General features: G+C 46.8%; 1 protein-coding gene across 1 annotated transcript in view; it reads left to right on the top strand.

Annotated features, from left to right (window-relative positions):
- Positions 1–328: 328 nt before the first annotated feature.
- The window catches only part of LOC142574603 (Na(+)/dicarboxylate cotransporter 3-like), a 31,630-nt gene continuing 15,233 nt past the window's right edge, over positions 329–16,725 (top strand). The window contains exons 1-6 of the mRNA XM_075683648.1: positions 329–457; positions 2,745–2,860; positions 6,086–6,225; positions 8,161–8,236; positions 11,080–11,211; positions 13,839–13,958. Coding sequence (XP_075539763.1) covers positions 329–457; positions 2,745–2,860; positions 6,086–6,225; positions 8,161–8,236; positions 11,080–11,211; positions 13,839–13,958 — 713 coding nt within the window. The remainder of the gene's footprint in view (positions 458–2,744; positions 2,861–6,085; positions 6,226–8,160; positions 8,237–11,079; positions 11,212–13,838; positions 13,959–16,725) is intronic.

Here is a 16,725-nt window from a genome sequence, read left to right as displayed (position 1 = left end):
AGGGCGCGCAATCACAAAACATGTATTATGGTGTACTTCTCCGTAAGATTGTTTCGATAGACGTGCAATTAGCGAACGCGGCTGGTAAACTTTTCTTGAAAGCTTTTCTTGATTTGGGCATAATACCAGTACTCGTCAAACATTCCTACGTTGTCTGCAAATTCCACCATGGCTAATGCTCGTAGTTGCAACAGCGCGAAGGACCTCGTAATTTATTTCCGTAGCCAAGCTCCTTGTGGCGTGACGCATTACTGGTTTAACGTTGGCCCGACACGGGCAGACAAAGTGCACCGTTCTCTCTCATCAGCCGGCTCAGTGCGCCTACGTCATGGCCTGGATGGCGTTCTACTGGATAACAGAGCTGCTTCCGCTTCCGGTGACGTCACTGATGCCTGTCGTTCTGTTTCCGCTCCTGGACATTCTCCCGGTCGAAGAGACAACTTACTTCTATTTCAACGTGAGTGTCTACGCGTTTGCAGTATTCAGCTTGAGTAACTGCGTCGCACGGGGCATAATTCCGGGAAAATATTTCCGCGCGTCCTGTAACTTCTCAAGGCAGCTTTCAAATGTTTGCTGCTCGTTCAATCAATACAGAAAAGTGGAGACTACGAGAGGCGAGTTTAGACCTAATTAATTAATCAACTCCTCAAGTATTATAATTAGATGAAAAGTGTCAATGAGAAAATCGTAGAGCAAAATGAAAAACTCCCGATACAGCTTTCTGTTCCTCAGTACGTGCTTCATAAAAGTGTTTTTTCTAGGGTAAAAGAAGCCCGCGAATACACGGAAAATTGCCGCGCTTCTGACCGCTCGAGGCACTTCGAACGTATTCGCGGGCTCCTTCATGCTCGCAAAAAACACTTTTATGCAGCACGTATTGAACAACAGAAAGCTGTATCGGGAGCTTTTCATGCTGCTCAATAATTTTGTCATTGACACTTTTCATCTAATTATAATATTTGAGAGGATGATTAATTAAGACTAATGATTGAAAAGGCGGAATGCAAAAGATAATGTTAGTATCTCCAAGGGAAGGCAAACATTACCTTCGTTTAGCATTACCACCGTTAGGCATTCGCACATCCTAAAATCCTTGGTGCATGCTAGTTGGGACACCATATATATCTATATATATATATATATATATATATATATATATATATATATATATATATATATATATATATATATATATATATATATATATATATATATATATATATATATATATATATATATATATATATATATATATATATATATATTCAGCGACTTTGATTTTCATTTATTTATCCTTTCTTTAATTCAGTTGGTACGTACAAATATATGCAACTAATTTCCCCTATGTTGTCCCTGGTGTCTTTGCTGGCTTCTGATGATATGGTTAATAACAATCGGGCAGAGCCTCGGTGCACTTTCTTATCGTTTATTGCATAACGAGGGCCTCGGATCCGGCAACATTTATGCTTTCAGGTAGCATGTGTGGGTTTGCTGACCAGTTGCCTTCACCCAAAAATATCCCGTAGTCGTGAAGCCTGCGGCAGAAAGGATGTTCCACATTTGCCGCCAAGGTTTGCGAGGGGTGGCGCAGGCTAATACTCCCAGAGTTAGTTCTAGTAGTAAAACATAAATACCCCAGCGATGGGGTAAGAAATCGGCGCCGCGGTAGCTCAAGTGGTAGGAGCATCCCACGCGTAATGCGAAGACGTGGGTTCGTATCCCACCTCCGACCAGCTGTTCTTAAACGAAGGATTTCTTGGCGAACATTTGCAACTTGGACAGTATCTATCTAGCCTCCTATCTATCTAGTCTCTCATAGGCGTTCGCTTAACTTGGTACGTACCAAAATTGGCATATCATGACACGAGTGTACGACGAACGTAAATGATCGGTCATGACATGACTATCATGATATTTGTGTCATGTATAGGTCATGAAACAACCGCCTACGTCTTGGTGCTCTCATGGTCATTTCGTTAACTTGGTGTGTACCAAAATTTGCATAGTAAAGCAAGAGTGTATGACGAACATAAATGATAGGTCATGACATGAATATCGTGATATGCGTGTGATGTAGGTCATGAAACAGCCGCCTACGTCTTTGTGCTCTCATGGTTGTTTCGTTACAGGACCATTCTCCCACAGGGCGTGGAATCTGCCGGCTTTTTTTTTCATCCACTTTCATTTGTATATCTATGTATCATTTCTTTAATTCAATTAAGAAGCGGAAGTAATGGTGTACTTCGTGTCTTTGTTGGGTTCCTATGATATATATATATATATATTGTATATATTTTGTATATATATATTCTTTTGTCCCAGTGATCCGTCAAAACAAGGAGAGAGTCCAACTATCGTTGCAACGCAAGCGATACTTTCTGCGGGAAAAGATGGACACGAATACGAGTGCTTAGATTAAAAAGACTAGATATCAGCATACACTACTGGCAAACTATTGCCGTCAACTTTCAAGAATTTCTTCGGCAAGGCACCTTAGCTCGTTCTTCGTCGAAGCACTTGTGAGCCTCTCATACAAGAGCACACACGGCAGCCACTCGGTTCACGGACGCACACAGTTCCGGCGCTAGCTCATGATAGCCTAACTGCCAGCTGTATACTTCTCACTTGTCCGTGCACTGTATTTCCATAAATGTGAAACATTGTGTCGCGACCTTGTGTCGCCTAATGCAGGGTTATCGCGCCGAAAGGCAAATAGGTGAACACAATGTACTCGCTCGATGCAGGACTTGTGCAGCGTGATATTCGGCTCCCTTCTGGTCATGCTCGGCGTGAAGGAAACGGGCTTGGCCAAGCGCATCGCTCTGCGCATACTCTACTTCGTTGGAACGCGCAGCTCCAGGTATACTCCTTTCACTCATTGCTGACATTGAAGTACCGAATGTGACCGCAACGTTAGAAGCGCGAAGTGAGATAGCTTAGGCTGCCGCAGAGTCGGTGAATACAAGCAAAGCGTTAGCTTTTCATGTACATACGAAGTGAGAAGGAGCAATAAGCCATTATTGTATACCTTGGCTATACTGGGTAAGGTAAACAGGGGAGCCGACTGATCTCATAAGTGTTTCCTTCTATAGAGGGGGCGAGGGGAGCCGTTTCGCGACTCGATCCACAAATGGCGAAACTCGAAGTTACGCCTCGCCAGGCGTTATATTGGGCGCGCTTCTTTCGTTGCTGTGTCACCTGCTGCAGTCGCCGCGTCCGTAGAGTTTCCTACAATAATTACTAGAGAGAACTCTTGTTGCACTGCAATCGTTGAGCCACCATGGGAATGAGAGGAAGTACATGGATTTTTCCGCTCGTCGGGCTTGTAAATCCAGACGTTCTTGTGGAATTCGTTTATCACGCTTTGTATGCCTTCATTGTCGTAAATTTCAGAGCACGCTATACTTTTCTAACTGCAGAAGAGGTTGCGAACACGCACAATCGCTACTAATTGCAACGGTTCAGATTGTCCAGGTGGCCAAATCAAAATGTCCCAAGCATTTCAAGGCACTGGCTTGGCCGCGATAGATTCACGAGGGCGTTATATGTGGCTCGTCATTGCTTTATCTAGGAACCTTAGTCATTGCATGCGTCCGAGGCTTAATGGTTTCAATATCGGGCGTCTGTGCTAGAGGTCCTGGGTTCGAATCCTTCCGTAGGACGATTTTAATAATGTATACACAATTAATTATATTTTAGCGCTTAAAATGAGTTTACAAAGTCACGAAGCCGTTTCAAGCCAAAGGACAAAGCTTAGGCAAATCCATGTACTTTCCATGATTCCCATTCTGGATCAACCACTCCCATTGCAGCTGCAATAGACACTAGCGCAGGAGTTCCCTCTAGTAATTATTGTAGGAAACCGTATGGCCGCGTCCGCCCTGTCTGCGGACGCGGCCATCAGACCTGGTCTATCAGCGTGCATAAACATTTCTCGATTGCGTCGGATCACGCTGTCGATGCTCACGCGTTGACGTTCGCTTGACGCAATGGTGCTTGATAAATCTTCTAGCTCCAATAATGTTAAATACGTTTGAATGCGCTATCTGCAAAAGCTGGTTGCATTTCAATCTGCGAAGACTATGCCTATGAAGCTCTCATTGTCTCCTCCCCACAGCCTGTTCACGTTATTAGTAGGCAACATATGAACCACCGGGAACATCTATGCTCTTGCTAGATTTTCCGCATGTAAATCATGTCACAGTGATTGCTTAAAATTTGTATGGTTGGTTAACTTCACAGCGAACAGCAATTAAAAGAGTAACGAAACAGAACTACAGAAGCGATATGAGCGGAAACTAAACCTTCGGTCATCTACATTTTATCTCCCAACTACGTGACTATATTGGCTGTATGGTTACGAACATATGGGCATCTCCTAGGAACATGCCTGCTCCACTCATTAAACAACCTTTGGATCGTATGTGGCGCGAAGAGGAAACGTTTTCTTTACCTTGCAACACCCGCACCGTTATCAGAGAACGAGACAGGTCAAGTCTTTGTTAATCCGTTAACGATCTCAAACCATTACGTGCGCGACAAGAAATCACTCTTGAACTCAACGAAACACGGAAAGGCCAACGTGCCCTTCTCAAGACAAATAAAACAACTGAACCGACACAGCGTACATCGACGACTGCGTAGCATGACAACTACTCGAGGAAGCAATTGTTTTAAGATTGCAACACTTATCGAACAATCGAGTTGTCATTTTCCTGCGTTTGCTCATCGTCTGCTACGCAGTGTTAGATACGGACCCTTTTCCTGGTATCACTCGAGTTCACCAGACCACATCGAATAGCCGTCGCACCCCGTTAAGGTGCGCAGAAGCTCGTCTAACACGTTCCCGGACCTGTCAGACAAGTTGGCGACCGCCACTTCGTGCGCCTCAAGTGGAGCTATTGTCTCAATGCTTGACTGCTTCCCAAAGTGCAACGGGAACCTAGCACGGTTCCAGGTAGTTGATCTTGGTCCCGAGCAAAGCTGTTTTGCAGCTCTGAAAGATCGTTCGAATGACACACCCATCTGCCGATTGTGACGGCACTTGCAAGCCACGAGGCAACGCCGGTGGCAAGTCACCCGTCCGACATTGGAGCCCTTGGAGCAAGCCCCATCCGCTGATTGTGACAACACTTGCACGGGCGCCTGCCATTGGAGGGAAATGACGACACCTGAGCAGTCTCGACGATTGGCCGAAAATGACGTGAATCCGAGACGCCAAAAGGGTTAAAATCGAGAGACAGGGAGTAGAGATGAGCATTCCTTCATTCATTCATCTCTTTCTGGCTTCTTGCCACGGGCCGCAGAGTCCGAATTGCTGCTGGACATCAATTACTTTATGACTGCTAATTAGTTCATGTTATTACTGTAAATATTGTAAATAAACCTCCAGTTTTCATCTCAAAATTCTCCTCAACGTCCGCCAACTCCCGGACTCAACGGCAAGACCCAATAACTGGTGGACAGCGGTAGGATTGTCATCCAGATCCAATAGCGGCCCCCTTTCGGCCCGCGTAGGAGCCGCTTCCGAAGCTGGTTCTTCATAGCTAATTTTGACGGTACATGGGGCGCTGTATTCTTGCTAGCAATGTATAAAAGAGGAGAGAAGCCCTAGTGAAGGCATGTTGGGGAGAGAGTGCGCAGCGGAGGCAGATTGCATATGGCAGTGTGCTGCGCACGCGCTGAGGGCCAGTGGGAACCGAGCAAGCGCATTGGCAAGCGTCAGACTCGGCTCTGCTGTATATCTTACTGCGTTCCCTGGCGACATACAGGAAGCAGATCAAACGATCCTCCGAAACAGGAAGTGAATTCGCAAAGCTTATCGTCTGTAAGCGCTCTTGCCCTGTTGGCCGACTGCGCTCGCTATAGTAATGTGACCAACATCAGTTTTGGCTGCCATTTGGCCTTAAAAACAACTCTAGCCTCTAGCCAGTAATGCCACTTACATTACACAAAGTTCCGTAAGCGTGATAAAAGGCCTCGAGATAAGTGCATTCGCTTGTGCCCGTATGCAAGCGTGCCAGCCGCCGAGTTGCACGCAGTTATGCTGAAGGTAATACCCTTGTCCCTATATGCACGCATGCAGGCTCCTGTTCGTGTTCATGGTGGTGTGCGCCTCGCTGTCCATGTGGTTGCCCAACACGTCCGTCACGGCCCTGGTGGCTCCCGTGGCGATGGCGGTCATCGACCAGATGAGGGTCACCACTAAGATCAAGAGGAGGTCGAGTGAGTACCGATTGTCGAGGCTTTATAGGCTTCATCCAAACATTCACTTTAGTCGGGGACAGGTCAAGAACGCAGCGGAAATTACTGTCCCTCCAAGGGAACGTGCATGCAGGCGTCATCAAATCATCCTTGTGCATGCGTGCCTCCCACCTTGGCTTTCCCTAATATGTTTCATATGTTTCATGTACCCCGACTTCCTTCGCCCTGGTGGGGGGCAGTTTCTGGGTGCGTCAGGTGTCAGGCTGCATTCCTCGCCACCGCACGTCGCAGATCGGGGCTGCTCGTTCGTACGGTGCGCCCCACAGCCTCCTCGTCAGCCATGTTTACGTGAAGGCAATAGTATAGTGTGTCGCCTTTCTTTAGCGCATCATGGTGCAAAGTAAATAAATACGCCGGTACGTGTTTCCGGCAGTTTGCGTTCCGCGGGTGGGGGAGGTCGGGAGCACGCGGAGGTCGCCGACTCTCACTGCGTCGCACCCGCGTTCAGCTGGTCCGCGCGGGACGACTTACCCCGTCTCGAATTATACACTCTCCTGTCGCGTCAATGCTATGCGCCTTCCAAGCGCAATACCGCAGCTTACATGATTGTCATGCGCTAGATGTATGATGGGATGCGCCACTTGTCGCATTCATGTAAACACCGCTATTGTTGCTGAACAGCTAAGACTTCTTCGCATACAAGGGTGCCTTTTCTTGCACCAAATTTGTATAGTTAGAAAAACATAAATAACAGTAACGTTATGTTTACCATTAGAGTGCACGGACTGGACGGCTCTAGCTACAAAGCGACTTCCGCACTCACGTCCCTAATTAGCGATGTTACGCAAATTAATTTTCTAATTATCAACAATAGGTGGCTACAGGAAAAGAGCGCTTTGGGGCCCGTCCTCGACACTACCTATCCCAACGATCAAATTTTGAATGGCGGAGTTCATGTGGGAGCTACGCGAACAATTAGCTTCCCTTGGAAGGCTTGTATTTCGGATGCAAAGAAAGTTATTATTATTATTATTATTATTATTATTATTATTATTTTTATTATTATTATTATTATTATTATTATTATTATTATTATTATTATTATTATTATTATTATTATTATTATTATTATTATTATTATTATTATTATTATTATTATTACACTCGCCCATAATATATTGCGGGGTGCGCGAGCGCGTGGCGAAGCGACCCTCCTCCCCTTCTTGCGGTGAACCCCTGGTGTCGCGACCGACACCTGCGCGCATGCGCGTCCCTCCGAGACTGCAAGCGTGCATGTTTCCGCGCTTTCTCCTTGCGCGCCGGCATGGAGGAAGGAAACTGAGGAGAGGCCCTACCCTCTCCGCGCGCAATATGGGCGAGTGTACTTGCCATTGACCGGTCACCTTCGTTAAGAGAACGTAGGACGCAAACATTGGTGGCAACTGCTTCTGGGTACAGTTGTGGCATAAGGACACCTCGTGTGCCCGTGCATGTGCATGTGTGCGTGCCTGTTTGCGTGTGTGTTTCCAATAATGACCCTGAACATGGCACGTTCCATGTTTTGCTAGCTCATGCCAAAATATACTAGCTCTCGCTAACTTGTCAAGCTGTGATTGTTGAAAGCTCAACCATGGTCAGGATAGTGCAACTATACAATTTCAATTGTATTCTCTTTTTTTTTCATGTTAGCTCTCCGTCAGTAATCCAAGCTGCTCTTACCTTATTTGTAATAGAAACGCTGTCAAGAAACAAGGGGGAAGAAGACGGCTTTGGATCGTTTCATGTCGTAGATGAGGCGTCCTCCTCCTGCTCTCGAGATAGACGCAACGTTTTGCATAGATATGTTTTGCAAGGCATGCAATGGGGCAAGGCATGGCATTGCTAACTTGTATTTATTTATTTATTTATTTATTTATTTATTTATTTATTTATTTATTTATTTATTTAAACTTTCAGTCACTCACCGCTCGGGTTCCGTACAGTCGGTCGTCTACAGGAAGGCTTTGGACGCTATTCGTGTCAGTCTGTCCGGGTAAGTGGTCGGACTGTTCAAGTTTATGTCAGTGGTGCGAGGCAGTTCACGGCTAATCCCGCGCTTGTTGTTTTTATTATTGTCCATTATTATTTTCGCAATGCTGCTTACGCCAGCAGGGGTCGTCGCGGGGCGGGTAACAACTGATGAATGCATATGCATGTCAGTCTTTCAGAGAGCAGCCCATATATAGTAACAACGAAACGAGAAAAAAAAAAACGCACAGAAATGTGATCGGCGGCCGATCAGCAGCTGAAATTACTATACATGATGCCGTCGCCAGACACTTGCCTCCGGGAGGGGGGGGGGGGGGGGAGGGGGTGCTTGCCCGGCGGGGCCCCCACCCTTCGCCCCGTCCCTTGTGTCAACTGCATGGAACAACTCATTCGACGCCTCTATCATTCGCTGAAAGAAAGAATACCTAATTACGTCGTTTTTCTTTCTTTTTTCAATGCAAGCGGCACTAATCAAAGACATCGTCGACCTCTGTCAGCATAACCTTTAAACGTTGCGCATAGTTCAATTTGGCATTGTTAATTAGTCCTTTAATGAGTTGAAATAGTTGTGTAATAACTAATGTATTATTAATGAATAATAACTAAAATTTATGCAGTAGATTGCCCTGCAATTTTTACTGAACAAAGGGCTCGGAAGTAATGAATATGAATTTGCCGTTAGTGCTTTACGAAACGCTACCCGCCATCTGTGGAGCCAATAATAAGAAATACGTTGTGTGGTAAATAGGGAGTATTCCAGGACGTATATAGTACATACCGAACCCATATAAAAAGCAATTTATTTCACGAAAAGTTAAAAAAAATAAAAATTATGGGCCTTCACGTCCCAAAACTTCTTTCTCATTATGAGGCACGCCGTAGTGGAGGACTCCGGAAATTTCGACCACCTGGGGTTCTTTAACGTGCACCTAAATCTAAGTACACGGGTGTTTTCGCATTTCGCCCCCATCGAAATGCTGCCGCCGTGGCCGGGATATCACGGAAAGTTGGTGTTACAATAATCCGCAGTGCCATAGGTACTTGCATATCACACGCCTCGCATGTTCGCTTCGTCCGCGTCGTCCTCGCAAGCGGAACCGACGAATTTAACTCCGGCAACACCGTATACTCCTCGTCGTCACTCGATTCGACGTCCAAGAAGTTTCTCGAGGCATTTTTTTTTTCTCCAGGAGCATCTCCGCCCGTTGCTTGTTCGCATCGTCGACTTTGTTATAAAACAAGGAAGAATGCAGCGCAACAAACTCTGCGGCGATATGCGAGCAGTTCACTAGACAGCCGAGTTCGCGTCTAGAACGTCCCTATGCGTCCGCCGTGACGCCTTGCACACACTTGTGACCACGCAAAAATTCCGGCACATGCCAGGCTCTCTCGGTTGTTGCAATCTGATATTGAAAAACTCTCGTGATCGCTATATCAGCGGCTACAGTTTGCAGCAAACGCAGTGAGGTGCCAGACTTGCAGGGAAAAAAAAAAGACGTGAGAAAGTTGACAATCTGGCGATGCCAAACCGCACGCTGCTATGGCGAATATTTTGCACGTTAGTTCCACTTGCGTTCGTTATAATGGGCGCAACGGACGCCGCAGTTGCAAGAAGAAAATTGGGGCACTCGGCTGCAGCTGCGAAATTAGCAGCCTGTGAAACTCGCTCGGACAAAAATACATTCGCACACATACAGCGTCTAAAATGGTTTAACAGAACATTTCGAGGCTTCGACATTTCGCGCTGGATCTACCGGCCAGCTGAACGTTGTTCGGCAAGCGTGGAGCTTGCCAAACCAGGTTTAGCAAGCCTGGCCGACGCGGCCGTTTCTAAGTTATTTTGGTTTGTCGTTGCAGAATGCTTTCGATGAATTGCGCGTGTATAACGCCACGCGCCACGAGAAGTAGTGGATACACTGCATGTCTTAGGCAGCAACTCGGAAGTCCGGCGAAGTTTCATCTTTTACCGCAAGAAGCGGTGCTTCTAGATGTCTCCCGCAGGCTTTCATTGCAAGAAAACTCTATACGTCGTCGCCCGAGCCAGCCACACGCGATCTCGATGGGTGGGAACTCGCGCCTTAAAACGATCGAAATAACACCATGACTTGCAGGATTTTGCGAAAATAAGCAACGCAAAGGTGCACGTACGTACCGCGTTTTACGCGTCTCAGCGCTATAGCAGAATGCCTAATGACGCAGACACGGATCGCACGAAGAATTTGTACCATTTTGATTTTAGTTTGCTCGAGGGAGGACGCGCCTTGAGACCACAAACGTTCATGACGTCTCTGGTCATGAATGTCGTGACGTTCATAAGCGCACGAACGCATCAACGTGCTTCCATACCCCAAATGCACCTTCGGCGATCGACCCTGATTAGGTGAAATTCCCCCCCCCCCCAAAGTGAACTTAGGAATAAAAAAAAAAGGTAAAGAAAGAACATTCGTAAAGCTGGGAAGGTTCGGAAGATTACCAAGCCTACGATGTCCGCTGCTGTAAGAACGAGTGCCGTAGTCGACGTCAGACCTGTACGCAACAATAGCAACGGCGCGAATTTCCGTGCTTGTGACAAAAGGAAGTGCAAGTCGATTCTCAATTCACATAACTCAAACGGCCGTCGTCACCGCCGGTGTGAGGAGGAAATTCCTTTGAAATTCCTATCATAGGATACAGCGCTCTTAGAACGTAATGACCCCCAGCTGCGTCGGTCAGGCCGCCGCAGCTAAGCGATGAAACCCGCTGTCGCTTGATGATGACAGCTGCTTACTTGTTGCCGACGTGCTGTGATAGGCGACCACTTTTGCTTTTGACGCATGACTGCCTCGTGGTTCTCTTCACGCTCCATAGGTTGCCGGACGAGGTGATTGTTCAGCTGCAGATGGAAATGCTCTTGTCCACGGCATACTCTGCGAGCATCGGAGGATTCGGCACGCTCACGGGCACCTTCCCCAACCTCATCCTCAAGGACCTCTACGAGCAGTTGAGTACAAGCACAGGGTGCCTGTGCAAGCAATGGCCCCAGCTGTACGCGGAGGACGGGACGTCGATATTAAGACCGCCTACTTCAGGAGGCCTAATCGAGCTTCAACTACCTTTGGACCGCTGTATTAGACAAACAGTTTACCGTTGTCCCCTTAAAGAAAAGTTAATCATCAGTTCGTTCTGACAGTACTAATGCATGGGGCAGAAATTCAGAGGTTAAGACAGAAACTTAATTCTACGGACCACCCGAAGAGCGATGTAACAAAAAAATGACAGACGTTACGTAACAGACAGGAAGAAGCGATGTAGTTGAGAAAGCATACGGGGTTAGCTAATATTCTGTAGCGGAGATTAAAAGGAAAATACGGAATTGAGCGCGCGCCACGTAGTACGTAGGACAGATGAACGCCGGTCAAATAAATTCGCGGGATGCGTACCAAGAGCACTGACAGGGCTGCTGAGGACGACCGAGCACAAGACGGTGGAGTGAAATTAGCAAGAATTTGCATGACCCTGGTTATCTGTCAACGTAAAACAAGCAAGAGAAAAATTGGACCGCTGTTGTCACTGTTGTCGTTAGATGGGTTCCAACCAAGAAGTCATCCTCCACAAGTGCCCGGCACTTCCTGATAAGCGAAGTCGCTTTTCAACTTTTCTGTCCTTGTTCGCAAAATAGTTCTAAAGGGTCACAGGCAAGGCATCATTACAAAATATGAAATCGACTCTTAAACAAGCAGACCGTAAGTAAGAACCGTAAAATGTAATCCGTAAGCATTGATGTGTGACCTATCGCTCATTATGAAGAGGTAGACGGAATATGAAATTAGCAAGATGCGTGTTCTAGTTTAGATTAGATCATGCACTATACACAATTTAACAGGTAGTGGATCCACTGCAGAGTACCAGAATCATCCGACACGCCTCCAGAACTAGTCACAACAAACATATATCATATAATAGTAATTGGTTGTTTATTATCATATGTGCAATAGGAAAGGAAGGAAAGTATCGCAGACCGCACTGAAACTGCCTAACGCAATCTTCTTGAACCTGAACGGGTTCGGGGGCTAAAGGAGAAGGACAGAGGATAGCGAAGGGTGGGAAACGATTTACATGAATGTACCATAAGAAGCTTGGTCAGGTTCTATCCGTGAGGAAACATTTCTTAACTGCACGAATAAACGATCACAGAGAGAGCACACAAGGAGAGGCGCACATTTGCAACTAATCTTTTTTCCACAAGGACCCCATATAAGTACATCCAAGAAACGCCCCACTGCGATTGCGCGCGCGCAGCAACATAATCATAAAAAAGAAACTTTCTGTTCACGCACTACACAACCAAACTATACGCTCATCAGTAAGGCTCATCTCACTGTTGTGCAGACAAACTGAGCTGTCGCTGATACAATCATCTCCCTTCTTTTTTTACAATATACGCCTCGCGCAACCTTCTTGCTCGGCTATCTTGGCTCCGACACGAAATCTTCACTTCTTTCAGAATCTGCTGGCAAGGGCACGCCAAGCAGTGGGCACGGCGGTGCCCGCTCGCTTTATTCCTAATTGACAATTCACGCTCACGCAAGCATAGAATACGGGAAAGCTTTGACAAGGAGCTTGTAAGGTTAGAAGAAGCTGGTTTCCCGCAATCAGTCATTTTCGCAGTAGCGGAGCTAGCGCTTGATAAGATTAAAACGGAAAATTGTATTAGCGGAACTTGAGAGGAACGCAAAGATAAAGAACTTAAAGTTGTGGCTTCTCTTCGCAGGACTTCCCACAATTTAAGAAAGGTTGCGAAAGGATATGGAATTCAGGTGGCGTTTCGGGCTCCTGGGAAATTTGCTGTAATATGCTCGCGCATAGGAAGAAGTACAAATAGGTACCGAGGGTGCGGAATAAAGCACACCAACTCCTACGTAGGTCACAGTGTTGGGGTAGCCTATCGTATTCCTCTATCGTGTGTCAAAGTCTACGTAGGCTAAACTGGAAGGTGCGTGAATGTATGCTTGCGTGAGCGTGAATTGTCAATTAGGAATAAAGCGAGTGGGCTGCCCACTGCTTGGCATGCCCGTGTAAGCCGATCCTGAAAGAAGTGAAGATTTCGTGTCGGAGCCAAGATAGCCGAGCAATAAAGTTACGCGAGGCGTATCGTCTAAGAAAGAAGGGGGATGAGTGTATGATCGACAGCTAAGTTTGTCTGCACAACAGTGAGATGAGGTTTGCCGATGAGCGGAGTTAGACTGTGTATTGCATAAGCAGAAAGTTTTTTTGTGTGTGATTATGTTCCTGCGCGCACGCAGGCGCAGTGGCGCATTTCAGGGATGCAGTTAAATGCGGTCTTTGTGGAATAAAGATTAGTTGAAAATTTGCGCCTGTCCTTGTATGCTCTCTCTGTGATCGTTTATTCGCGCAGTTAAAAAAATGTTTACTAATGTGCACCCACTCGTCCTACAACAAGTTTTGCTAAACTACACATGTATTCGTGACCAGTACGTTCGCTCAAGAGAGTCAAACATTTCACGTTGTCATAATGCACCGTCGCGCTGAAATATCGCACTATCATCCATCAAACATCCATCAAACATACCTTATGCAACATATTTCCTCTATTGTGGCCTGTTTAGAAGATTTCCCGACGCTCCGCCCATTACGGAATCATCCTGGATGGTTGCCAACATGCCCGCCATGGTCATCTGCCTCATGCTTGCCTGGTGCTGCAGTAACCGGCGCCTAAAAAGCATCAGGTTCGTTGAAAATTACGCTCCTATCAGTGAAGTCTTGACTTTTCCCTGTGTTGTTTTTGTGCAGTTTACTCAAAAAGCAACTGCGGGAGACGTATGTGTAGCACATTTTGTTTGTTCCTGTCTGTCTGTCTGTCTGTCTGTCTGTCTGTCTGTCTGTCTGTCTGTCTGTCTGTCTGTCTGTCTGTCTGTCTGTCTGTCTGTCTGTCTGTCTGTCTGTCTGTCTGTCTGTCTGTCTGTCTGTCTGTCTGTCTGTCTGTCTGTCTGTCTGTCTGTCTGTCTGTCTGTGAAGTGGACACACCCAATCGCTTGTGTGTCACCTTGAGTGTCCCTGTTCTCTAGTGCGCTTAAACATTCCGAAGTATCTCTACAGTGCGATGCTTGACAAATTCATTCGTTTTCTACGATGCGCGTCACGCAGGTAGGTAACAAAAAAGATGAACACTTCTGTACCGAAATAAAAGATACTCTTGAAGTATGGCAGCGGCCTTGGTACTACTGATGTAATCTCTGCTGTCAGTCGCTGAGATCAGTGACATGTAAAGTTCAAGGCGAATACGTGTTGTCACTACGATATAGTACTACTATTAGTCTATCAGCTCGCACGCATTTCATTTTGTGACACAGCTTCTAGCTGCTGCTTCTGCAACAGAAGTAGAAAGTGTAACAGCTTGTAGAAAGTTGAAAGGTCGTGGTTAAACCTGCAAGAACTGAAGACCGTCAGTATGTTTCCGGCCACATTCACATTGTTTCATTTCAGGGTATACGGTTTCTTCTGTGAAAATTTAAATTCCTCAGAGCCTTTTTTAAAGCCCAAACGGATTCGCTACTTGACCTTTAAATCATGAAATACATTCCAAATGAGAACAGGTTGGTACGCAATTTGACCGCGGTTGTACAGATGGGCACACTTTACGTCGGAGCAGAAGGCGGTCGTTGGTTAGTCACTTGCGCACGGCTTACACGAGCATACTTCAAGGAGTTGATCTGGTTTGTCATGCTTACACGCCCGAATGTTCTTTTCCTTTTTTTAGTCCGCTAGTATGAGGAGCATAAAAGAATGTACGTGTGTGAAGTGCGGAAAGCAGGCCACGTAGTAGTCGAGAGGGAATGGGAGAGATTAGATGAGCGTTTATGCGTATGTATAATGGGGGTCTGCTCGGTATCACCGTCGGGTGCTTTTCGCTCCTCGAAGAGGTGCTGCAGCTGCTTTTTGGTGAAGTAGCGTTGATCGTTCGGGCATCCCGTGACATCAGATCGAAGTTGAATTCTCTGTTACTTGCACTTTGTGCGAGTTTAACGAGCCAGCAAAACCAGCGCATCACTACGCCATAACGAAATTTGTAAAACGCGAAAGCGTGGCCGGCGCGGAGTAGAGCGAAAATGGAACATTTCGACCGCCGTCATCGTTGTCAAGGGTAATTTAAACGAGTTCATTTTTCTAAAGTATGAAACAGAACTGTATAATCAGCATTTTATTTCGTCTTATCATACAATGTAAGGATTTCTTTTGCAAATAGTGGTTGAATATTAGTGGCAGAATTTAACTGAGGAGTGATTTCATCATCGGGCAAGTTCTTGAATGTCGCGAGGGAGTTTTTAACCATGTCCTGCTTTTACCTCAGTTTCTGGATTATTAAGGCTCTGTTCGCGATAATATTGACGCCTTAGGGTCTCTCGATCACAAATATATCACTTTATTTTGACTTATTAACGCGACAGCGTTAAGGAGCTCGTGTCGCAGAAAAGCCGATGGCGTCGGAGGTGTTGGCCATGAGCGAAAAATCCCGGAAGGTAATTCATACATAAAAACAACTTGCAAGATGGGCTGGGTGGCAATCGAACCAGGGTCGCCGGAGTGTGAGACGGAGACGCTACCACTCAGCCACGAGTTCGATGGTTCAAAGCGAGACAAAAGCGCCTCTAGTGAATGCGGTGTTGCCTTAGAAACGTGCCATAGAAAGTGATTCTGCGGTGTATATTGGTAATTATGAGCACGTAAATTACAGAAGTCGCAGTTAAATGAGTAGCGAAGTACGTTTCCGCTACACTTCTGCGCTTGGCGCACTCGCGGAGCCACCTTGGGGCAATTACAGAAAGCCCCCTCCTTGCAATGTACGGCGCTGCCCCGACAGCTGGCGCGCCACTCGCCCGCTTCTCCCCTTCCGTCTCGTTTGAGAGCATTGGGGCCGTGCGGGGACCGGTCCGAGGATACCCCAATACCCTTGCGTTTAATAAGTTTTCTCGCTCTTTCCCCTTCCAACTTCCAGCGTGCGTCACTCGAACCCTCGTGTTTAGGCGACGCGGCTCCTCTTTCCGCTCACAGCGCAATTCCTACGTGCAGCGTCCGATGCGGGACGCCTCTGAGGCGATCGCTGCGCCGTAGCGATCATAGGAGACGATTCCATCGAGGCGTCAGCCCCATGATCCCGTCCGCCTTCATGGCGTGTCGCGGCCCGGCTGTCCGTGCCGATCACGACGTTTGGCTCGCGTAGATTGTTTCTCCCTCCGAGACACCGAGTTCTTTGGTTCGTTGCGCTTGCTCAGGCGTACGTTTCGTTGCCGCGCTGAACGCTGCGTTGCTCGGCGCTCACCGCGTGATTGGTAAATGAGTGGGCGGTGCGAACGGGGTGCGATAACGGTATCGCGTTCCACTCTTGAAGGTGCTGCTTAAGCGTCCTCCAAATTTCTGCCTTCAGTGTCATTTTAACTTATAATTTCAACAACACCGTTGAACGGTTAGTTTTCTCGTACACATTTTTTTTCGTTG

This window comes from Dermacentor variabilis, chromosome 3, assembly GCF_050947875.1.
Source record: "Dermacentor variabilis isolate Ectoservices chromosome 3, ASM5094787v1, whole genome shotgun sequence".
NCBI lineage: Eukaryota > Metazoa > Arthropoda > Arachnida > Ixodida > Ixodidae > Dermacentor > Dermacentor variabilis.
This window is presented reverse-complemented; position numbering and strand designations above follow the sequence as displayed.